At 49.0% G+C, this 24,459-nt stretch overlaps 1 protein-coding gene and 1 pseudogene across 4 annotated transcripts in view; one reads left to right on the forward strand and one right to left on the reverse strand.

Annotated features, from left to right (window-relative positions):
* The first annotated feature begins 9,312 nt into the window (after nt 1–9,312).
* Nucleotides 9,313–9,614, forward strand: LOC142422590 (large ribosomal subunit protein eL38 pseudogene; annotated as a pseudogene).
* Nucleotides 9,615–17,780: 8,166 nt separating this feature from the next.
* Nucleotides 17,781–24,459, reverse strand: part of CEP250 (centrosomal protein 250) — a 49,623-nt gene continuing 42,944 nt past the window's right edge. For all 4 annotated transcript variants that reach the window (XM_075563710.1, XM_075563712.1, XM_075563713.1 and 1 more), the window contains 4 exons: nt 22,549–22,680; nt 21,970–22,071; nt 21,063–21,122; nt 17,781–19,316 (listed from right to left, as the gene is read on the reverse strand). In XM_075563710.1, the coding sequence (XP_075419825.1) occupies nt 19,047–19,316; nt 21,063–21,122; nt 21,970–22,071; nt 22,549–22,680 (564 nt within the window). In that variant the 3' untranslated portion in view covers nt 17,781–19,046. The remainder of the gene's footprint in view (nt 19,317–21,062; nt 21,123–21,969; nt 22,072–22,548; nt 22,681–24,459) is intronic.

A 24,459-nucleotide genomic window follows, 5' to 3' on the forward strand; every position in this document is an offset into this window, starting at 1 on the left:
CGCCCCCTTCCTCACGCCGGCGCCCCGCCCCCTTCCTCACGCCGGCGCCCCGCCCCCTTCCTCACGCCGGCGCCCCGCCCCCTTCCTCACGCCGGCGCCCCGCCCCCTTCCTCACGCCGGCGCGGACGTTTGGCTCCGCCCCCCACCCGCGTTGGTTCGTTCGCGCGCAGACTTAGGGCTCCATGCTTGCCACGCCCCTCGCACGCCTGCAGCTGGGTGTGCACGCCGCGCCTCGGGGGCCCGCTTGTTGGGGCGCCTTCCGGGCCAGAATGCGCTCTGCGGGTAGCAGCCGAAATAGCAGGCTTCACCCGCCTCGTGCCAGAAACTGCTACGCGTTTCACGTCAGACTCTCAGAACCACCTAGAACAGGGGTGCGTTTAAAATGTGGTCCAGGCAGCAGCAGCAGCACATGGCTAGTGCTGTGGGTAGGCGTCCGCTCACAGCCGCTCCGTGGACGACACGGAAACACTACCTGGTTTTGCACCAGCCTCACTGTTCTTAGCTTTGAGGCCATTGGTGCAGCCACTGTGTCCATCCATCTTGTTTTTTCTTCCTCTGACCCCGAACCTGAGAACTAGTCAGAAATGTAATTTATCAATCCTCGCCACACACCTATGAGACTAGGAGAGGCACCCAGGTGGTGTTGATGCAGCTAAAGTTTGAGAGTCGCTACCAAAAAAAGTAGGTGCTGTTGTGCTCTGGGAAGAAGCTAAGTAACTTGCCCAAAGCTACAGCCAATTACTGGCAGGACCTGATTTGAACCCAGTTTTGCTGCTATTCGTAAGGTTTTCAGTGGCAAATCTCTCAGACATGGTTAGCCTATTCCTCTCCTAGTCTGTTCTTAGTCTATATGCTTTGCTGAAACCTGTTCGCCTCTGGTAACCTGCTAGTATTTTGAAATACCTGGGAATAGCTTGCAGCATCTCAGCCACACACAAGCCCCATAGTACAACAACCTGACCAACAGGTGGTGAAGTCTATATCTGAAGCCATTAAACTTATTGGAGTCATAGGTCTTGAAATAAGGTCACCCATTGCTATCAAGTGGATTTCAACTCCATAGCAACCTTATAGGACAGAGTAGAACTGCACCGGTGGATTTCCAAGACCGCTAGCACTTATTGATGAAGATAAAGACCAGACTGCAGCCTTCCATGTGAACTGTAGCTCGATGTGGAGAAAACCCAAATCTTCACAGCTGGACCAATAGACCACATCATGATAGATGGAGAAAAGATTGAAGTCAAGGATTTCATTTTGCTTGGATCCACAATCAATGCTCATGGAAGCAATAATTAATCAAATGATGTGTTGCATAGGACGAATCTCCTACACAACGTCTCTTTAAAGTGTTGAAGAACAAGGATGCCTCTTTGAGAACTAAGCTGTCCCGTAGCCCCCAAACCGAAAACAAACAAAAATCTCCCTGTCGATGAGTTGATTTTGACTCACAGACACTATAGGACAGAGTAGCACTGCCCGTGGGTATTTCCAGAGCTGTAAAGCTTTACCAGAGCACAGAGCTCATCTTTCTCCCTTGGAATGGCTTATGGACTTGAACTGCTGCCCTCGCGGTTAGCAGCACAATGCACATGCCACGATGCGACCCAGACTTCCTGGGTTGGATTCAAGTCATTGTATTTTAAATAATCTCATATGTATATGAAAGTTGGGGTTAATGAATAAGGAAAACCTCAGGAAAATAAAATCATGCAGTTGAATTTCGATGTTGGTGAAGCGTATTCAAAGTACTATGGTCTGCCAGGAAAAACAAACGACTTTGTCTTGGAAAAAGACCAGCCAGTATGCTTCTTAGAAGTGAAGATGGCAAGACGTCCTCTCATATATTTTGGACTTGCTAGCAGGAGAGACCATCCCCTTGGAAAAGGACATCCTGCTTGGTCAAGTAGAAGGGCAGTGAAACGGAGGGAGACCCTTAAGGAGATAGAGTCACACAGTGGCTGCAACAATGGGCTCCAGCATCACAATTGTGAGGGTGCCGCAGGACCTGGCAGTGTTTTGTTGTGCTGTACACAGAATCACTGTCAGTGGGAGCAGACTCCCCAGCACCCAACCGCAACAAGATCTGGACTTGGATAAGAGATGGCACAGGAGGGAGTGGGAGTCTAAGGAAAAATGATGGTCTGCTGGGGGAAGGGGATCTTCCAGGAAGAGGAGAAGGGACACAGGCTGGGTGCCTTGGAGCAGGCTGGCTTGAGATGAGATCCCTCTTTTCTGCCCTCAGGTTTGATTTGCTGCATATGAGTACAAGACAAGGGGAAACTCATAACTGAACCGAAGATAAGCCAACGACTCTGTTCCACTCTGTCCGCTGAACAGCCCTGGGGCTATTTCAAATCCCACTGAACAGACGAGAAAGTAGCTGAGGCTCAGTGCTCAGTGGGTCACCTAAAGATCCATAGTCAGAATTCACCACCTGCTGTACTGGAGCAAGATGCGGGGCTGCTTCTCTAAGATGCACAGCCTTGCTAACCCTCTGGGGCAGTTCTAGTCTGTCCCCATGGTGTTACTAGGTTGAGAATCGTCTCAATGGCAACTGATTTGGTTTTGATTCTCTTCAAGTTTGCAAGAGAGAGAGAGACTAACGGGGCAGAGCTGGCGTTCAAGGGCAGATTTCTCTAGCTCCAATACCTGTGTCTCTTATGTTTATTAGCTGCCACCAGCAGGAGACATCTGTTCTTACATGAATTGCCCCAGGGCAACTTGAGCAGAAATTCTCTCGTCTATAGCCTGTGCCCAGTCTGTGCCCATTTATATTTGACTTCCAAGCCTTTCCTTCTAAGTGGGATTTCAGGCAAAATGAGAAGGTGGAAAGATGTATACACACACTGACTCCTCTGCTGTTTCAACACATTCATTGAGCACTCGCTTGCTCCCAGGTCTCTCTGGGGTTTATAAGAATGGCCTGGTGAATAAGAGAGATATGCCTACCTTAAGGAATTTTTACAATCTGGGTTAACTCACTGCCATAGAGTCAATTCTGACTCATAAGAACCGCTATGAGACAGGGTAGAACTGCCCCATCAGCTTTCTGAGACTGTAACTTTACGGGAGTTGAAAGCCTCATTTTCCTTCTGTGGAGCAGCTGGTGGTCTCTAACTGCTGACCTTGAGGTTGGTAGCCAGGCATATAACCACTACACAACCAGAGTTCCTCAGTCTGGGTTAGGGATAGGTAAAGGGAAAAATAGCATAATTATAAAAGCTTGATAATTTCATTATAAAATAGCATTGTGACACGGAATTGTGGAATTCTTTATAATTATCTAACTTTATGCTTATTTGTAAATTTATAAATAGAAATTATGATTAATTAGTTATAGACACCATCAATAATTAAATAAAGCAAAATGAGCTTTACCCAGAAGGAAATAAACAAGGGGCTGTAACAGGAGCACCGAGTTGGGGGCTTATTGTTGGAGGGACTCTGGAGTTAGAGGGCTCTTTCCTTTTGGGGAGCAGCCCTGGTGGCGTAGTGGGCTACGTGCGGGCCTATAGGCCAGCAGTTGGAACCCAGGCGCCACTCTTCAGAAGAAAGATGAGGCTTTCTGCTCTCGTAAATATTTACAGCCTTGGACACCCAAAGGGGCAGTTCTACCCTGTCCTATGGGTCGCGATGAGTCTGTATCGACCCAACAGCAGTCCTTTTGGGGGAATCTTTCAGAGCAGGGTTGGGGAGTGTCCTCCCCTAGGGAAGTTCGCGTAAGGCCTGTAAAAGCCAAGCTCACAGAGACCATGCGAGGGCTGAGTTCATGATATGTTCGACCAAATACAGCAGGCTAAATTTTGAGTTGATAATTTTGTGTGGCCCACGAATGATACCATAAATAGCCGTATGGCCCTTGGCAGAAGAAAGGCTCCCCAGCCCTGTTTTAAATGGCCATGACACAGAAGTTACAGTAGACTAGGGCACTGACTAGTTAGGGACTTCAATCCCAAAGGCAGGCTTGGTCCTTGTGTTTTAGCCTTCTTCCTTTGAGTGGGATCTTTGGGCCTCTGGGGCGGCCGTGGCCCACACAGCTGTGGTTCATTCACACGTGGGCCAGCCAGCAGAGGGCCTCACTGGTCACTTACACCTGTGGCCTGCACCTCTTGCTTTACTGTACTTATTGTACTTTCTTTCACATGATTTGGGACCCTGATAAATGAGCTTTGCCTAAATGTTATGAAATATAAAGGACATCAATATATTTTTAACTGTTACCTGTTCTCTTTCCCAGCCCAGATGGACAGTTCTTCTCTTGGGAGAAATACAAAGACTTCAAAGCATTTGGATTGAAAACAATCATTAAAAGATTCTGCGCTCCTGGAGAAAGAACCAGAACAGGGAGTGTGCGAGCCCAATTAGATGAGCCTCTAGCTGGAGCCCTGGTGGTCTAGTGACTTCCGCACTGCCACCTCTTTCTCCCACGGAGCAGCTGGTGGATTTGAACTGCTGACCTCTTGGTTCATAGCTGAGCATCTTTAAGTGCTTCACTTCTAGGACTCCTAAGCTAAGACAACCAAACCAAGCCAATTGCCCCTGCGTCAACTCTGACTCTGCAGGTAGAGTAGAGCGGCCTCATAGACTTTCTAAGACTGGCCGAAGCTGACGGTCGGTCACATGTTTCTCCCTTAGGCTGCTGGGTTGGAGCTGTGGCGATTTTCAGCTAGCGATCCAATGCTTAACCACTGTGTCACCAGGGCTCCTACACTAAGATAGCTCACACAATGTGGTCTCTGGTTTGGTTTTGCGTGTCTAGTGAGTTCTGTAGTGTTGCCCAAACAGAAACGTGATGGGGCCCAGCAGTCAAGCAAGCCCTCTGGGTGATTCTGCTATTGGCTAACAGCTGCGGGACTCTGGCCTGAGGTGTGGGGGGAGCACTCTCAAAGCAAATATGAAATACTTTTGGTAGGCAAATCATACTTTTATTTGCACTATAGGACAATCCCCCCAAGGAGAATCCTCTTAATCTTTGCCAAGCATGATGGAGATAATTACATAGGTCATAAAGCAATCACCAGTGGGAAAATCAATGATGAAACTCCAGTTCTATCAGGAGGCAAACAGACATCTCGCTGCCAAACAGCTGGCTTGATCTCTCACGTCATCCAGATTTCTTCAAATGACTGCAGAGCTGACTTGTGAAAAAGTAAGAGAATCCCTGGGAACTCAAAGGGAAGGAGTTGGAAAAAGCAATAAATTGTGCCTCCCAGGGGAGACAGAGAGGTGGGTGGGAGAGGCACTGGAGGCAGTTCCTCCCAAGTCTCCTATCATCAAGGATCACAAGGCACCCGACCCTGACTTCAGCAATGGCTACCCACTTGTAAAGAAGATGCCAATTACCCTCCCACATGCCAGACATCAGCATGAATTCACATGAACCAGAGACCTAAATGGGAAAGATAAAACCAGAATGCTCAATTTGCATAGATATAAATCTTCATGAACTTGGGTTAGGGGAAAGATTTTGATATGAATCCAAAATCATAATCCAAAAAGTAAACTGGACTCAAAATCAAACCTTTTATATGTTTCAGAAGATGCTAATAAAGCAGTGAAAACAAGCTACAGACATAAAACATTTGTCAATCATGTATCTGATAAAGGACTTGTGTCCAGAATACAATAAAACCCAAAACCAAACTCACTGCCATCGAGTCAATTTAGACTCATAGGGACACTATAAGACAAGGTAGAACTGCCTCTTCGGATTTCTGAGACTGTAGCTGTTTATGGGAGTAGACAGCCCTTTCACCAATGCTTGACCCTGACAATAGCAGGGCTTCTATAGCCTACATAAACAACTCTTAAAATTCAATAAGAAGGTGACAGCCCAATTAAAAATGGGAGATTAGAAAAGACATTTTACTAAGGAAACTTTATGAATGTCTGACTAAAATTTGAATATGAAAGGATATTCAACATCACTAGACTCTTTTTTCTTTCCAAGTATTTTCTTAAATATTTCTAGCTTATTCTGAAAATCTTACTATATATTCAAATGATTTTGAGATGACAGTAATCTCAAAGCACATGAAATTATCCATAGACTCTTATAAATGTATTAAACACTAGGGAAAGAACTTATCAATATACCAATATATAAAGATTGGGCTCTCCCAGCTTTTTAAAGTCTTTCTCCCTCATGCTAAGCCAAATTATCTATTGATCTTTGGAATAACCCAAAGTGTGTATTAAAGAAAAAGACATGTTTGTCAAATGACCATAAGATTAAATAAGATCCAATATCCTTTTGATACAATACATTTTCAGAGGGGAAGGGATTCAAATAGGAGCAACTAAGTTGGCTTCCTTAAAAAATAAGCTAGACAAAAATTAAAAATTCGGATGCTTAAGATTATTTCCATAACTCTTTACTTATTGGTTATTTAGCATTAAAGTGTACACTAAGAGTGTGTGAATTCAAATACATCTCCTCTAGACTGGTGCCCTGGTTGGAGAATGCTGCTCCACAAAGGTCCTGGGATGAAAAGATGAGGTGGTTCACAGGGAGGCAGGGTGTTCGTCCTCCATTTAGGTATCCAGGGAGCGCATTGGAGAGGTAGAATGTATTGGAGAGGTAGAACAGCTGATTTAAAAGTCCCAACTGACGGGGTTGTTGGCCTGGCCCTTAAAGTGATGTTTGTTTCCTTACTTATTATCATCATAATTAAGCATTTCCAAGTGAAGGCAGTCCTTAGCTTTGTGCCTGCCAAACACCAGAAAATGACCCAACTACAAAACACACACACACATTTTTATTTTGTGGCTTGACTACTTTGCTTATAATGTGGGTCAACTGGGAGGTTCAACTAAGTCAAGAAGATGTATGGCACCCCACCATCTGTCTAAAGCAAATTGTTTATTCTTTTACCAATCGCAACGGATTTCTATCAACAATTCTTTTCAGGTAAGAAACAATAGGTCAACTGAATAAGTCCGTGACTTTTACCGGCTGCAGAGCATCGCGGGGGGTGGGGGGGTGGGAGTGGGGGGTGGTGGAAGGTGCTCCTCACAGCTGGTCCTGATGGGGCAGTGAATGGGGGTAGTCATCGCTTCCCTTCCCGGAGCTGCTTCCAGCAGCAGAGACGCTGCTAGGACACAATCTCCAAGTCAGTCATTCCCCAAGAAGGCTCTTCACTAATGCAACTTCCGAGTTGTTTTGTGGATCACAACTTCCGAGTAATTCCATTTTAGCTTTGTAGTTTTTAACATGATTACCTCTTAGCTTGCTTTCGCGTATACATAGTATATAATGAATGTGGCAAAGTCTTCTTTGGCAGGCCGCCGGGCAACGGGGGCCATGCTTCTTCAAGCAAGATTGCCCTTGATGATCAGGGTTCCTATTTCCTGTGAGGGTGTTGCTGCGCTGTCTGATGGGTTACACGCTTTCTGAAAACTGCTTCTACATTAGGTGATTGACAAATGTTACCCAGGCTTCAAGCAGAGCGGATTAGGGGCCTGCTCGGCCATCTCCTCACACACAGTGAAGGGCCAGCCATTATTCGTCTTTAAGGCCACTGGCATGCAGTTGATTCCAGCTCTCAGTGGCCCTGGGGGTGGAGAAGAATCGCCCCACAGGGTTTCCAAGGCCGTAAATGCTTATGAAAGCACACTACTACATGGTCAGTTTCTCCCGAGGAGTCACTGGAAGATTTGAATTGCCAGTCTTTCTGTTAGCAGCACAGCCAGAAAGAGATACCTCCTCAGCACGTAAAAAGATCAATAAGAACAAGTGTTGGTAAGGATACGGGGAAATCGAAACCTTCATACATTGCTGGTGAAAATGTTTAAACAGTATACCCACTTTGGAAAATAGTTTGGAAGGATTTTTGTTGTTGTTGTTGCTTTTTTTTAAAGTTAAACTCTAATGTACCACACAAACTAGCAATTCCTATGTATCTATACAAGATAAATGAAAATGCATGTTGCCACCAGATCTATAAGCAAAGGTTAATGGTAGCCTTATTTATAGTAGCCCAAAAGTAGAAACAAATGCCCATCTACTGATGATTGAATAAATAAAATATAGTCTACCTATACAATGGGATACATCTTGTTAATAAAAAAATGAATTAGCCTCTGCTACATGCTATGAGCCTCAAAAACATACGGAGGATGAAGGATATGGACTGTGAGTCTAATTGCATTCGTGGACTACCACTATCTCCTTCTCTCTGAAGCCGGAAGACATGGAGCGTTTGGATCCAAGAGCCAATAGATAGACCCTGATTAAAAGGGGGGAAATGTGAAACTGAACTTACAACTTGCACAGAAATCAGACCTCCAAATCTCTAGAAGCAATTTTTTTCAAACCTTTAACTGAAACCATCCCATGAAATATTTTTTAAACTACCAGTTTATCTGAATTAGTAAGGTATGTTAAAATAATAATAAAGAGATGTAAGAGCCCCCAATAAAAGTATTTAATAAAAAAGATATTGAGAAAATATAATAAAGGTATGTTAGCCTTGAGCGTGTTCTCCCTTAAGGAGTTACCCACATGGGATCAAATTGGCAACAGTAACCCTCGGACACGGTGAGCATCTTCAGGGGCAGAAACTCGACATTAACTGTCAAGGTGGCACCACCTGATGAACTCTCTGCCACTGACCTGCACATGGAACACTGCTGACGACGTGTATGCTCTGCTGTGTACATTTCCCCAGGAAGTCAATACAAACATACCAAGAAACAGAACGTGGGCACAGAGGACCACATACGACATGTGTTTATGGGACACATTTGTATAACGCGTTCAGACAAGGTCAACCTGGAGACAGAAAATGATTGCCCAGGGTGGGAGGGACTGCCACTGTGGGGGTGGGATTGCTGATGGAAATATTCTGAAATGGGCTTTGGATGATGTGTGCTCAACGGCATACATGTACGAAAAGCCATTACATATGTGAGATGTCTGGATAGGTTGAGCTGCTGAGCACCAGGTAAGCAGTTTGAAGCCACAAGCTCCAGGCGGGAGACAGACAGGCTTTCTACTCCTGTTAGTCTCAGAAACTCACAGGACACGTCTACCCTGTCCTAGGATCCCTATGAGTCAAATGGACTTGATGGACGTGAGTTTGGAGGGTTTTTTGTTTTGTTTTAACTTGTACTTTAATAAAAAACTGCTTTAAAAAAACAAGGCCGATAATTTTCCATATAGTTCATGATCAAAGCCAGGAAACTGATACTGACACAAAAACAATTAATTAGAGTACAGACCATTTTTAGAGTTTGGGGAATTGTTTTAGAAGCTGTAAAGTATGAAGTGCAGATGCCCACCAGTTCATATGAATGATTTTAGTGATGATGTCTACACAACTCTTCAAAAGTGGTTTAACGACTTCAGCTGTCTCCGCTTCTGCGGCTTCCGCTGAGTGCCCCGGGCGGTGCGGGTCTGCGCCTCGCAAAACTGAAGAGCTGAAGGACTTCCTGCGCACAGCCCGGCGAAAGGACACCAAGTCTGTCAAGATCAAGAAGAACAAGGACAACGTGAGGTTCAAGGTGCGGTGCAGCCGGTCCCTCTACACCCTGGTCATCGTTGACCAGGAGACAGCAAGAAGCTAAAGCAGTCTCTGCCCCCGGGTTTGGCAGTGAAGGAGCTGCAGTGAAACTGGCTGGCTGATGCAAACTATAATCGAAATTTTAAAAATTCTCCCCCCCCAAAAGTGACTTAACTATTGAAGTGTATGTGAATTTTACATAAAAAAACTGCTTAACAAAAATAGAGACCAAAGTGGGCCAGCAGTTACCGTGGGTAAAGGAGGAAGAGTTACTGCTTAGGAGATGTTGAGTTTATGTTCACGGCGGTGGAATAATTTGGAAAAGGCTATCAATAACAGGTGCACAAGAAGAGCATCATCAAGGCACTGAATTATACATGCAGGAGTTGTTGAAGTGGAGAATGTTTTGTTGTGTACATTTTGGACACAATTAAAAATAATTCCATGAATAACAATGAGTAAAATGAAGAAGAAAAATGTTTTAAAATTGATGGTGATAAATGATGGTACAACTCTCCTAGATATGATTAAACTATTGAATTGTGTGATATGTAGAAGAAATACCAATAAATATATACGAACAATTTTAGCATCCTCATCCCACTGAAAAAAATATTCTTTTTCTACAATCTCTCCCCAGACGAGAGGGTTGAATTAAGGTGGTGGCAGTGAAGACAGAGAAGCACCTGGTTTTGGAGAGAGAAAGAAATGGATTTAAAAATGGATTTGGATCTCATAGGAGAGAGGACTCAAAGATAACACACAGGTTTCTGGCTTCAGGAACAGGGTGATTAATTGGTCTCCAATTAGTGGGACCAATTGACTGCCACAGGGGAGTCTTGGGAAGAGGCTGAGTTGAGTCTTGGGCTTACTAGGGTGAGAGAGGTCCTTGAGAAATCCCAGTGGCGGTCCAGTCAGCTGTCAGACACCTCTCTCTAGAAAGCAGGAGAGAGGTCTGTGGTGGAGTTGGACATTTGAGGAGGGACATGGGCGCTTCCTTGCCCTTCCTGCTCACTTGTCCCATAAATATGTATTAGATGATTCTAAACATACATTAGCATAAGAGTGGAACTTAGGTAAGTCAGTGGAGCAGCTTGTGCATTAAAGACAGGCTGGGATGGTGGCTTTGTCTCTCAACATGGGAGGTCACAATGCACACTTTGTGAGGAGGCCCCTGATCCCACTGGGATGGCATGAAGAGCTCACTTACTGACAGTCCCTCCCTGGCAGGGCGGGTGCAGGGCACATCCTATGTTGGTCTCTGCTCTTACAGACTCAGGCAGGTCCCCTTTTAGGTGAGGAAATAGACTGAGAGGCTGGACACCAGGGTCTGTCTGGGAGGAGCTGTGGTGTGGATGGTTGGGGAGCCGAAGGTCAACAGGACAGAAGGTTCGGGGATGTCTGCAGCCTCAGCCCTTCATTATTCCTATTTCCAGGTCGATGATCCAGCTTGCTGCCAGCCACGGATGGTGACCGCAGTTCAGACATGAGGCCTGGGTGGCGGATTGTTGTCCTGGGGATCTTCTGGGTGCTAATCTTGTGGCTGGTGGCCTCCTGCCTGGACCTGACACCTAAACCAGCACCCCGGGAAGAAACGGTGTCCCTGGTACTGTGGCATTGCAATTGTTGGTTCAAATCCATGGCTGTTCTTCTGGGACCCTCAATGACTCCCCAGGCTGCCACAATGCCAGAGAATCACACTGGTTTGAGGGACACCTAGAGAGGATGATGGAGTTCCCGAGGGGGGCAAAAGAGCTCATGGCTCCTGGTTCAGTGCTCTGGGGGTCCCCGTCTCACAGCTGACACCCAAGCCTCTGCCCTTATCTCTGGCTGCAGCCCCGGATCTTCACCCCCAGACTCAGGGCTGCTCACCAACCCACTTTTTTTTGTTGTTGCTTTCTTTCCCCTGGGAGTCCACACTGGGCCCCAGGTCCCAAACTCCTCCCTCCTGGTTGTTCCCAGCACCTGAACTATGCAAGCAAGTGCTGGGCAGTGTGGACGAAGCTGCTTACTGTGATTCCCAGAACTCCGGACAGCCATTTTGATCTCTACTGCCATACTTGTGTGATAATGGGGAGCTCACAGATCCTGTGGGGCTCCCATGGCCTCAAGCAGTACACCAGGTGGGTGCTCAGGAGATGGCAGGGAGCCTGAAGGCCAGGCACAACCCACCCCCACCTTAGTTCTGCTTGCCTTCCCAGCACGGACCCAGCTCCTGCCCAGGGCTTTGAGAAGGATATGGGGAACCAAACGACAGGGCATCTCAGCTCTCCCAGGAATGCTGGCCGCCAGGATTCCCGGAGCCAACTGCTGTGGCAACTGCTGAAGCTGTCCAGTCTGGCATGGGCTTCAGACAGCCTCAGTGAGGAAGTGGTGGTCTGGGAACATAGAAATGTTTGGTATGGGGGTGAGAGGAGGTCACCCCAGGAGAACAAGGGTGCAAGGGAGCTTATTGGGAGTACCTCCTGGCCTTTCCCAGGTCCTGGGGGCCACTGAACCTCTCCTTCCCTCTTCCCATTTATTGCTTAGGTTTTAGAAGATTCCAAGTCCCTAGTGGAGTGGAAAATGATACAGATAAGGTGAGGGAGAAGGGGGCAGAGGGAAGGAATAGCATTTTGCCCCCAGCCAGCCCCTCCGCCAAGTCTACCAAGATCAGCCTCCCATTTCTCAAGTACACTCAGGGCGATTGGCTGGACAACCAGGACCTGGGGTTCGGTTCTATGCCTTGCACCCCTGTGATCAGGTAAGAAAGATCGGTGTCCTTTCCTCACAGAGAGTCCAAAAACGGTCGTGTTTCTCAAGGCTACATGCTTTGGCTCCTGACCCTCGCCTGCTCACGGCTGCCCCTGGCAAGCGGCTCCCTTTGCCTGAAACGCCCTTCCCCTGGTCTCCGGGGAGGATATCCTCTCTCTTCCAAATGGAACCGGAGCAGCTAGTTGATTCTCTTTCTGGTCTTTAATTTTCCTGGTGAAAGATATGTAACAAAAGAGGTACCACGTTCCCCACGTGCGAAACAATTACGCTGATTCCATCGACAGTGTTGTGCAATCCTGACTGCTATTTTCAAGCGGTTTCATCACCCTACACCAGGGGTTCTCAACCTGTGGGTAGTGACCCTTGGGGGGGGGTGTCGGATAACCCTTTCACAGGGGTCACCTAAGACCATCAGAAAACACAAATATTTCACAGTTATATAATGACATATTGTTTTGTGATTAATCGCTAGGCTTTAATTATGTTCAAATTTGTAACCATGAAAATATATCCTGCCTATCAGATATTTACATGACGATTCATCACAGTAGCAAAATGACAGTGATGAAGTAGCAACGAAAATAGCGCTATGGTTGGGGGTCACCATCACATGAGGCACTGTATGAAAGGGCCACGGCATGAGGAAGGTTGAGAACCATTGGCCTATCGTTTCTGGGTTCTGGGGTCATTCTGAGTGTCTGTCTTACCTGAGGAAGGTCAGGAACACCTTCTCTTCAGCCCCAGGAGGCAGCCTGACACCTTCGTTGCTGAGTGAGAGGAAACGGGCCAAAGACAGATTCAGTCGGTGCCCCACTTGCTCCTCTCTCCCCCACCAGGTCCTCCTCTTCGGACTTGATTCCAAAAAGCACGCAGAGAGGTCCCGTTACTGGAAGGAGGAGCATCGGACCAATGGCTCCAGGGTGATCCGGACCAGGCATTGTGCGGAAGCAGGAACGGACGCTGTCCCTCTGCTTGAGGGCAAGTTCACCGTCCCCCAAGCCCCGTCAAGCCCTAGTCCTTTGGGCTGGGATATCAAGGAGTCCTGGCATGGGCAGCAGCAGGCATGTGAGAGTTTTAGGGTAAAGGACAAGAGATCAGTCTGGTACTGAATAAAGCTCTGGCTTGATTCTCGATTCTTTTATCTGAAAGCACGAGGAAGGAGCAGGTGAACCACGGCCAGTCTTGCCTTCCAAACCTCAGAGGCTAGGGGGCCTTCATTCCTTTCTCTGCCAGACCCCCGGATCATCCCGATGGGGGCATGGAGACACCCCGTTCCATGCAAAGTGTACATAAAACCTTGAGTTTTTGGCAGGGGGCAGGTGGACTGATTTTTATTGTGTTGCCCCTCAGAGAAAAGAGACAAAGCTCCTTAATGCTCCCTGAACCAGAGGAGGGATTCTTTTTTAGCTCAAGCTTCCCAGAAGGCTCAGCTCTTTCAGGCTTCTGGTTTTTGTATATAGGGGCTTCAGTAGCAGTTCTCTGCCTGCTCCCACGGGGCTCCAGACCCTGTGCCCACCTGGGCCTTAAAACAAACACAGACACACACACACACACACACACACACACACACACACACACGGGATCGTTTGCAGCAGCATTGTCCCCAGTAACAAAAAGTTGAAAAGAGCCTTCACTTCATCACAAGCATCCTTTTTCTTTGTTCTGTTTACCTTCTTGAATTTTTGTTATATGTTTTCCAGCATGTGAAACCCAGGATTGAGGAACCTACAGAGACAGCAAGTAGCATAAGGGTTACTGGGGGGCACAGTGGTGCGGGAGGGAGTGCAAAAGGGACTGACGTCAAGTTCAAGAAGGAAGAGAGCGTTTTGAAATGGATGGTGGGAGCAATTGTACGATACTGCTTGATGTGACTGAACTATGGACCGATCTGTCTTCGCTCCCAATAAAATGGTTTTGGAAAAACAAAAAAACCCGACCATCTAAACGATCCTTCCTTGAATGGACTCTTGTTCATATTTGGATCCCAGACTTCTCTTCGCTCCTGATAATGTGATGTTTGAGAGATTCTGCTTCCTCTGCTGTCTCCATTTCCTCTGAGTTCCTTCTTGGACTCTCTTGGAAGCTTGTCTCAAACGTCCTGCCATCTTTGGCCTTCCTTTTAAGAGTAAGGCAGGATTGCGACAATCTACCTCTGTTTAATAAATGTCCCTCAAGTTTAGTGGCTGAAAACAAACACAATCCTTTGTTCGTGATTCTATGACTTGGACAGGGCTCGGCGGGGACACCTCCCCTGTGTGCCACTTGGAATGGTCATTTCCAAGATGACTTACTCACCTAGCTGGCAAGCTGGTTCTCAGTTGTGGGGCGTGATGGCCAGGGACCTAGTCTCTTCTATGGGGCCTCTCCCTGTGGTTGTTTGTACTTCCTCACAGCATGGCCGACAGGTACTAGAAAGGTGTCTTCTGAGAAGGAGCATTCCGAGGGGAAGGAAATGGAAGCTCTTGGTCCTCTGACTGGGCAGATATACAAATGTCAGCATCTTTGGGTTTTCCCCCTTGAGTGAGTTTCCTCAGAGGCAAGCTTCTGCCTGAGAGATGCTTTCTCTTGGTATCAATTCCCAGAAAGTAAAGAAAGTCAGCCCCCCGAGAGGCTCTCAGGGTTGAAGGTAACACATGTTCACTTTCATCAATATCACAAATTCCCTCCAACCCAGGTGGCTCTGAGACCCTTTCTTTCCCTTCTATACCTCCTGCTCATCCCCCTTTACGGTCTCCCCCTGCTGCCCCTCCAACACTTGGCTTGTTCCAAGCCCCCCCTCAGTGGTTGGGCTCTGGATTGAATGCCAAAGTGAAGGAGGGTTGGGGGGTGGGCCTGGGGGTCACAATGTGACCTCTGTGATGAGGTCTCTGATATAACTGGGATGCCACAAAAGACCCCCACTGGGCATCAGCTTCCTCCTGGAGCGCACCACAGGGCGCACCAGCTGTGATGTGTCTCCTTCAGTCTTCCGCTCAGGCTGGGGCAGTCTCCTTCAGCGCTTAGCAGGTGAACAGACAGACAAGAGGTGAGATGCTGAAAAGAAGTGTGTGTGGGGGGGGGTGGGCGGTAGGAAGGGGGATTCTGGGGAGGAACGAAAGCCATAGGGATGGTAAAAGTCCTGGAAATGTCTGTGGTCCCCATCTCTCCTCCTCCTCAGTGCTAGGTGCCAAAGCCTATCTATTGCCTGCCAGGGACACCATTGTCGGGGCCGAGCATGAAGATGCAATACGTGAAGCTGGGCTTACTGGTTGTCTGCGTGCTTTCACTGTGGCTGACCACCTCTCTCTGGGACCTGGAGTCCAGCCAGGAAAATCTCCAGCAGATGGACAGAACACTCCCAGGGTTGTGCCCTTGCCCTATGATCCCTACCAAAAGGTGCGGCTGCCCACCTGGGGGCCACAAGTGCTCCGATTGCGTCCGCACACCTGGCCAGTCTGGTTGGTTTGACAGTCGGTTTGAAAGCGCCATTGACCCCCTGCAGTCAGAAGCCTCCTTGTCCTCTGACGCTCTGCTAATCTGGATGGTCAGTGCACTGTTTAGCTCCTGCTCTCAGTCCCAGTTCCCCCTTCATGGTTCTAGGCTCTGCCACAAAGTGGGCCCTGGACTAAAACCCTTGATCTCCTCCCTCCTATGCTTCTAGGGTCTCCAGGTGAAGCCAGAGACAGAGGTCAAAGATAGCAAGCAGAAGGAACAGCAACTCAACGCGCCGTCTTGCCGGACCTGTGCAGTGGTGGGGAATTCCTGGTTCCTACGGAACTCTGGCCTTGGCTACAGGATTAACCGACATAGCATAGTCCTCAGGTGAGGGCAGGGAACGAGGAAGACACTAGGAAGGTCAGGCCCAATCTTCTTACTCTAAGACAGCAGTGCTCAACCTGTGGGTCAAGACCCCTTTGGGGGCCAAATGATCCTTTGGGGGTCGAGTGACTTTTTCACAGGGGTTGTAGCAATGAAAATAATGTTATAGTTGGGAGGTTGCCACAACATGAGGAGCGGTATTAAAGGGTCGTGGCATTAGGAAGGTTGAGAACTACTGTTCTAAGTGACCAACCTTTCTTTCTAAGGATGAACCAGGCCCCAGTTCAAGGTTTTGAGGAGGACGTGGGCAGTGTCACCACGATGCGCATTTTGTACCCTGAGGCCGCCAACCTTCAATATCATGGCACCCAGCTTCTGGTGCTCCCGCTGAATTCATCCGGCCTGGAGTGGTTCACGGCTCTGCTGAATAAAGACAACTTATTCTGGAAACCAAAAAACCCAGGGTATGATAGTGAAGAGGGCCATTGTCGGGAGTGATGGCAGGGGACTCCAGGGTGACCCTTGGATTGTAGACTGCCCAAGCTTGGGAGCTGCTGTGTCAGCTGACTCTGAAATACCTCTTCTCCAAACCATTTTTAGATTCCAGATAGTCCAGTTCCGTAATCGAAGCAGAGAGAGCAAAGACAAGGTGAGCCACTCAAGGGGAGGGGCAGAACGTGGCCGTGAGCAGGTCGTGGAACACAGGTTTACGTCCGTCCCTTACCCAGGTCTTGGTGATCAGCCTCCTCTTCCTCAAGTACATCCAGGAAAAATGGCTGAAAAAACCGGGTCAGTGTCCATCCTTGGGGCTCATAGCTGTCCTCTATGCCTTGCACACCTGTGACCAGGTAAGTCATCTGCAACTTGCAAACCATCATTCTGCCCCTGAAAATCTATCTTCCCAGGGACTTCCGGGTAAAGTCTAAATCTTTTGGCTTGGCTTTCAAGGTTCAAAGATGTAGCTCCTTCCTCCCCTACTCTCTCCCAGGCTCTTAAATGGTTTCTCTCAGCTTTCCCAAGCCCAATAGCCACCTCCTGTCTTCTCACATGCTCTTCCCTCTGCCTGCAATGCCCTTCCCTGGTCTCTTTTTTCACTATAAGGGGAGCCTGGCTGAAACTTGCTTTTCTGGGCTATATTAATCTCATCACATCTAGTACCTTCTGTGAAGGTAAACCCTTCATTCCCTCCTCTCAGTTCTGGGAGGCGGCCTACCACACCAGACCCCGAGTGAATCGCTGATGGTACCGGGAGCGGGGCAAGAGCCATCGCATGGCCATCTCTTGCCTTGTCTCATTTCACCAGGTCTCCCTGTTTGGTTTTGGGAAAGACAATCTCCACAGGTGGTCTCATTATTGGGATAACAGCTATCAGCCCAAGATAACCACACACAATTCTGAAGCCGAACACAATGTCATCCTCCAGCTACAGTGTGAAGGAAAGCTTGTTATCTACAACTGAGACTGTCCCCAGCCTGTCGAGTCCTCTAGCGACCCCAGCAGACTGACCAGTCGTCAAGGGGGACTTGGAGCATCAGGGAGGGACTGGGCTTCAAGAAAACTCTTGATGTGACGAATTCTCTGCTATTGAATAAAAGCCTAGTTTGTTGTCCTCACTGGATTTCGGGGGGATTAAGGGCTGTGCTTTATTCCAGGTTCCCAACAGCTAGAGTTTCTTAGCACCACGCCAAACAAAACAAAGTCAAACCAATCGCAAGAGTCTAGTATCACATTTATTAGTTTGGAATGTTTTTGTAATTCGGAAATCAACCAGGATTTCTGATTTAAGGGTGTATAGCAAGCAGGTGTATTTATAACGTCCCTGGACTTTAAGACCTCAATGAAATGATAGGCCACGGCCTGCTTCTCGAAAGAAAATGCTTCTCCTGCTTTGAGAACAGTGCCAACTCCTGCTCTTCAGCTCATCGGCTAGGTTCAGTCCTGTAGGCCGCCACCTCTGCCAGGCTGGGAGTGACAAGTTCTGCCGCAGTCCTCCTCCTGACTGGCTTGACACATGGTTGGATTACAGGGGACCCGAGTCAAGCTCCAGCGGAGATGTCCAGGAAGGGACACCTGAAGGGCACTTTCCTACCCAAACAGAAAAGGACAGAGGCCAGAGAATTGTCCTGAACATCAGAGACTTTGACTTAGGCCAAAGGTCAACTGGGTGCTTTCGAGGGCCCAGGTCCCGGTTTAAGGCAAGACATTTTGATGTTTCCTCCTAAGTCATGAGTTCAAATCTAGATGCCAAGGCCCTTCGTAATCTTCCTTCCCATGTATCCAACTTCAGTCCAGGAGTCCTCTATTGCAGACAGACCAGTCTTCTCAGATACAGTTAGCCACCTCTCCTCTCTTCTCCATCCTTCAAGGGCACATCGTGGCCTCCTTCCCGTCCCTTGGGATTTCTACAGCACTTGTAGTTGGTGCACAGAATGACCTTTGACTTATTAATGCCCTAGTTCATCAGGGTTGATTAGAACGCAAGTACTCAGTGGACAGGACTTTGACGTGTTCCTTCTGCAACTGCTCTAGCGGGGCACACGAGACCCTCCAGATGTTCATGCCACCTGACAAACTCTTCTTCAACCAGGGCCTGGGATGTGCTACTGCTGCTGCCCAGATGCAGGAGTCGAGAGGAGCAGCAAACAAATGCAAACTCGGGGTTTATTTTTGAAGGGAAAGGGAAGAGGAAGAGGGATATGAAATGTTGGATAGTAAATGCTAGGGGAGAGGCAGGACAAGACACTGCTCTGGGAGGCCCTGCAGGCTAGCAGGTGCATGGGATTCACCTCCTTTCCATGTGAGTTAGGCTTCTCTCCCAGACTCCACTCTCCTCTCTTCCCGACAATGTCAGCTGGCCAGCGACTCCCAGGTTGGGCCCTAGAGCCAAACTCTCTTCTTTGGCGAATCTGTAGCTGTGTGGCTGGCCCATGATCATCATTGGCTGCCGACCCACGGGCGATCAGGTTGGTCCTGGCCTAGAGGTGGCTGCTATCTGGAGATGGCTTGGGCAGCACCAGGGCTGGGGCTCGGGTGTAGCAGAACAGGCCCTGGGGATGTCAGGCTTTGGGACAGGGATTCGTCTAGCTTTCGGGTCTCAGCCTCAAGGACAGTGGCCTCTGGGGCCTGGGCCACAGCAAGGAGTGAGTGGGAGAGGTTGTGGTGTAGACCAGCCAGCTCTCGGCTAGTTTGCACTGAGCGAGCGATATAGTCCTGCCTCTGCTTCCGCTCCAGGGCCAGCTGGGCTCGTAGCAGGGCCACCTGGTGGGAGAAGAACCAAGAGGGAGGGGAGCTTGAGGGCCTCCACGTTACCCCCACTGTCGCTACCCTCTCCTCTGGGGCCAGCATTTGACTCAACTCTGCCTCTTACACAAGTCAAGAGAGTCGGGCTCTACAGTGTTTGGGGAAAAAGACTGCTAGGAATCAGAGAACCCAGTGACTCTCATCCGTGGCTACCCCCGAGACGCAAATGGGATGTTAAGACAGACAAAAAAATAAAAAACAACTATCATCAACTCTACTGAGGCATGGCTTTTAAGTAACAGAATACCCAGACTCTAAGTGCAGTAGTCGCTGACTTAAGATATATCTGAGTGATAACAAACTGCACTTCGTTGCAACAGACCCCCCACCCTAAGTTAGAGACCACCTGTACGCACCACATGGAAGCGGTACGTATGCACGTATGTAATGTTTCCAACTCCCACAGACAAATCAGGATCAGATTTACAAAGGTGCTAATAAAGAACAATAATAAAAAAACCCTTAAAAAAACAAAAATAATTTTAAAAATTTCTTTTACGAGTACAGCAGAACCGCCTGAGGAAGGGGTCATTGGAATAGAACCCTGTTCTAAGTTGGGGACCATCTATTACATCTTAATAAGTTCGATGACTACATTAGCACCATCCCCATCATGATGGGGACATTTTAATCGCCACTGAAAGGACCAGCATGCCTCTTTGGGAGCTTCATTAGGCTGGGATGAGGCCTGGCTATCAGGATTTGTTTTCAAAGCTTCCCGGGAAGAGCCAGGGTTGAGTCTACCCATTCTTCATATGGGTAAACGGAGAACCGTCCAAGTAGGTTATTGGGTCTCTACAGCCCGCCTGGGACTGGGGAGCAAAACTGAAGGCTACTTGCTGGCCTGAGAGCGAGTGCTCCTGAATGTTTGAGCTCAAGGTGACCCTCTTACTTCTCTCGTGTCTTGGTCCTGTCCCAGGGATTGCTTTTCATGAGCTTGAGTCCAAAGTAGTACACACTCACTGCCATCGAGTCAATGCCAACTCTGGGCCACCTGACAGGACAGGGTAGAACTGCCCCTGTAGGTTTATGAGATTGTTTATGGGAGTGGAAAGCCTCATCTTCCATCCTGAGGAGTTGGCTGGTGGTTTTGAACTGCTAACTTTTTGGATCACGGCCCAACGCATAACCACTATGCCACCAGAGCTCCTGTAAGTAATAATATAAGTCCTAGTGATAGTCTGGGGCTTGCCCAGGAGTGACTACCTTGTCAGGGCAAGGTTCGGAAACCAAGATGCCACAGCTCCAGTTACCCCTGGGTTCAGGCTTAGAGAAGGGCCAGTCAGTGCGGTCACATGGGGCATGGCGCGTGCTCCTGGGGCCAGGCGACTTTGCTGCTGTGCTGGCAACAGCCTTGCTTGCAAGGGTGCCTTTGGAGGCAGAGGTGGCCACCATAATCCTGCCCCTCTTAGGTTGCCTTCTTCACATTTGTCTGCACCCACCCGCCTCCTTTCCCGTTCTAAGTAGGAATCTGGAGGCCTGGACCAAGAGCATGTTTTCTTTCCCAGTTCTTTTGGAGTTGGGACGAGACTTTTGCCTCATCACAGAGTGAATTTCTCCAAAGGCAGGCCCCATTCCCGCCCTCTATCCGCCCCCCCTCCCTGGAGCCGCACAAAGGGCCAAGCAGGTACAGCCACCAAAGCCCTGTGGCACGAGTGCAGGGGAGGCTAAGAGGGACCCATAAAGTGACTCTTCAGAATGTACCTCTCGCTGTAGTTCAGCTAGATGCTGGACATGTGAGGGGTCCGTCTGTCCTGGTCCATTCTGCGGAAGACAAATGCCATTCCTGTGAGAACAGGTTTTCCCATGCCAGTGTCAGCAAGCACCCGCCAGCTAGCTATCGCAATTCGGGGGTCGCGGGGGGTGATATCAGACTGAACCTCTGTGAAGCACAGGGCTCTGAGAGGTCCCAGAGGGCCTATTCTAGACCCAGGTGGCACTTGCTTCTTTGAGACCCTTCTTCATTCCCCAGACATCACTGAGTCAGCCCTGACTTGATGGAGGCGCCTTTTTGTTTTGTTTCATAGCGGGCATTTTTGGTGACGTCAGACAAGGTGCCTGCCCTCAGGAGGCTCTCACTTAAAGGAACGGCTAATGAGGTGGAAGATGTGCTGTAATGAGAAACAGCCCCATCCACGCAACCCCCACCTGCACTGCAGGGCCGCGGATACTGAGCGGTTTAGGAGGCTTTTCCCCGAACCTCCGAAGAGAGGACGCTGGCCTGGGAAATACCACAGCCCCTGGTTTCATAGACTGTCTTCCAGGGGAAAGGAGATCGAAGCAAGCCGCCATACAGCACCTTGGCACATCAGGGGCTGGAAGGTGCCACACACCACCTGAGCATTGGGGCCTCTGCCCAGAAGCCCAGGGGGTGCTCTTTGCCAAGGGAGCCAAGGTGCTGCTGGTGACCAGGGGAGTAGATTAGATGTCATGAAGGCTTTCTGAGTTCCACAGGAGGCAGGGCTGCTAGCCTGAAACCCACCCCCACCTGCTGAAGCTGGGTCTCTTCCCTGGGCCCAGTCAGGAAGGGCTCTCTGGACGGCTGGCCCATGGGACACAGGGCAGATGGCTAGATTTCTGAGGTCAGGGGTTCCTGGGGTGGGGTGCAAACCTGCTGGGAAGGTGGTGGTGCCGTGCCTTCACTGACTTCCAGGACCCCTGCCCGGGCCACACGCATGGAGTCCCTCTTCAGCTTCCTCCGCTCCCGCTCCACCTGCCCAGATGCCAGTGGGAAGTCAGGGCTTGCTTGTCTTTGCAGCTGGAGCCGAGCTGTCTTTCTCAAGAGACTGGGCCAGCGTGTGGGTGAGAGGGACTAGGACAGGGTGGCAGATGTGTGAACCTACCCTCCTGGACTGAGGAGAGGCTCTCAACAGAGCAGTCCCACGTGCCAAGAGGTGCTCCCGAGTGGAGGTCCTCTTGGGGTAGGGCCCAGCCTCTCAGGGTCATGTGTGGAAAGGGCAGCAGGCCTTTGCTATACTAAATATCATTGGCCTCTGTGTCACTCCAACTCCGCTGTTGTAGCAGGAAAACAGCCCAGACCACATGGGCATGGCTGGATCCCCAGAAAACAGCACTTCCCAGGACAAGGGGTGGTGATTGGGCCTGTGACCTGGAGTCTGCGGACTCTTGCTCTACAGGGTGCACATGCAGTGGCCATGTGTGCCCACCCCTTGAGGGAGGAAGGGCTCACCTGCTCCAAGGTGGCCCGCAGCTGGGAATTGTGACGCTGCAGCCGGCCCCGGTCAATCTCTAGCCGCGCCACCGCTTGCTGTAGGTGCTCGAGCCTCTGTCTCTGTCTCTCCTCCAAGTCCTCCCTGGAGACCTGCGGGAAGCTCGGTGTCACCTGGCAGCCCCTCGGGGAGGGGGTAGCAGAGAAGGAGACGCAGGGACCAATCCCCAGGCCTGGGCTTTAAGGCTCCAGCTCTCAAAGGAAAGGGGACAAATTCGGGAGAGCTCCCTCCTGGTCCTCTGTCCCTACAGGGCCCCAGCTCACACCTGGCTGCCTGGCCTGCTCTCCTGTGGGTCCCCACTTGGCTCTGCCGGACAGATCTGGGCTGTAGAGCCACTCATTTCCTAGAGCCTGCCTGGTGAGGTCCAACTCAGCCTGCAGCATTGAGGGCTGGGGGCAAAATCTCAGAGCCAGGACCCCGTCCTCCATCCCCATGAAAGCCAGTTCACTCGTACAAGGTAGTCTGGTTCCCCCAGGGCCTTTGAGCTATGCCAGCCCAGCATCTTCGCTTGGCAGATGGATGAAACAAAGGGTTAGAGAGGGCCCCTGCCCAGGGCTAGGGGCTGGATGCTCAGGCTATTTACCCGCCCCTTCAAGCTCAGTGGTCATTAGGTGGTCTGAGGGGAGAGCATGGGCTTAGGAGTCACTCGGACCCGTGTTACGTCACCACTTACTGGCTAGGCCACTTCCAAGAATGAAGCTAGGTGCTCTCGCCAGACCTGATGTCATTTGTACGAAGACTACATGCACCCGGAGCCTGGGTCAAGTCTTGGGGATTAGTCTTCAGACAAACAGAGAAAGCTAATGCTGTAGACTTTCTGGGCACCCTACGTGTGAGAAACGGGAACAGACAAGCTGAGACTGGCCAAAGAGAGGGCATGTACTTTGTGAGTGGGTGGTGTTAGGGAGAGAAGAGCTAAGGGGGAAGACAGGTGGGCTCTGGACTCCGACTGCTGAAGTCTCCCTTCCAGTCCTGCCTTCTGTCTGCCAGCTGGACAGCCTGGGCAAATTACTTCTCCAAGTCTCCATTCCTCCACCGTAAAATGAGGAAGACACCAAGTACTACTTTGCAGGCTTGCTGAGGAAGGGAAATCACAGCCATGCCTGGCATGTAAAATCCACTGTTTAGAAACGGGACGTCGGCGGGGAGAAAGGGGGAGCTGATTACAAGGGGACCGACAACAGAAAAGTGGGTGAAGGGAAACGTCGGACAATGTAAGACATGACAAAATAATAATAATTTATAAATTATCAAAGGTTCGGGAGGGAGGGAGGCCAGGGGGAGAGGGGAATAATGAGGAGCTGATACCAAGGGCTCAAGTAGAAAGTAAATGTTTTGACAATGATGGCAACAAATGTACAAATGTGCTTGACACAATGGATGACGGATGGATTGTGATAAGAGTTATATGAGCCCCCAATAAAATGATTTAAACAAACCAAAAAATAAAGAAATAAAAAGAAGACGTGGGTGGACAGGGGGAGAAAGGGAAGGTAAAAAGAGGAGCTGATACCAAGGGCTCAAGTAGAATGTAAATGTTTAGAAAAGAATGATGGCAACACAGGGACAAATATTCTTGATATAATTGATGTATGGATTGTTCTAAGAGCTGTAAGAACCCTCAATAAAATGATCTTAAAAAGAAATAAAAAGGGGACTGCTGGGATCAGGGCCTGCATGGGTCCCTCCCTTTAGCTATAATATTTTTTTTTTTTTGCTGCAAGTATAATTTTATTTTATTTTATTTATTTTTTTTAATTTTAACAATTTATTGGGGCTCATACAATTCTTTTCACAGTTCATATATATACATACATCAATTGTATAAAGCACATCTGTACAGTCTTTGCCCTAATCATTTTTTTCTCTTT

This window comes from Tenrec ecaudatus, chromosome 12, assembly GCF_050624435.1.
Source record: "Tenrec ecaudatus isolate mTenEca1 chromosome 12, mTenEca1.hap1, whole genome shotgun sequence".
Taxonomy (NCBI): domain Eukaryota; kingdom Metazoa; phylum Chordata; class Mammalia; order Afrosoricida; family Tenrecidae; genus Tenrec; species Tenrec ecaudatus.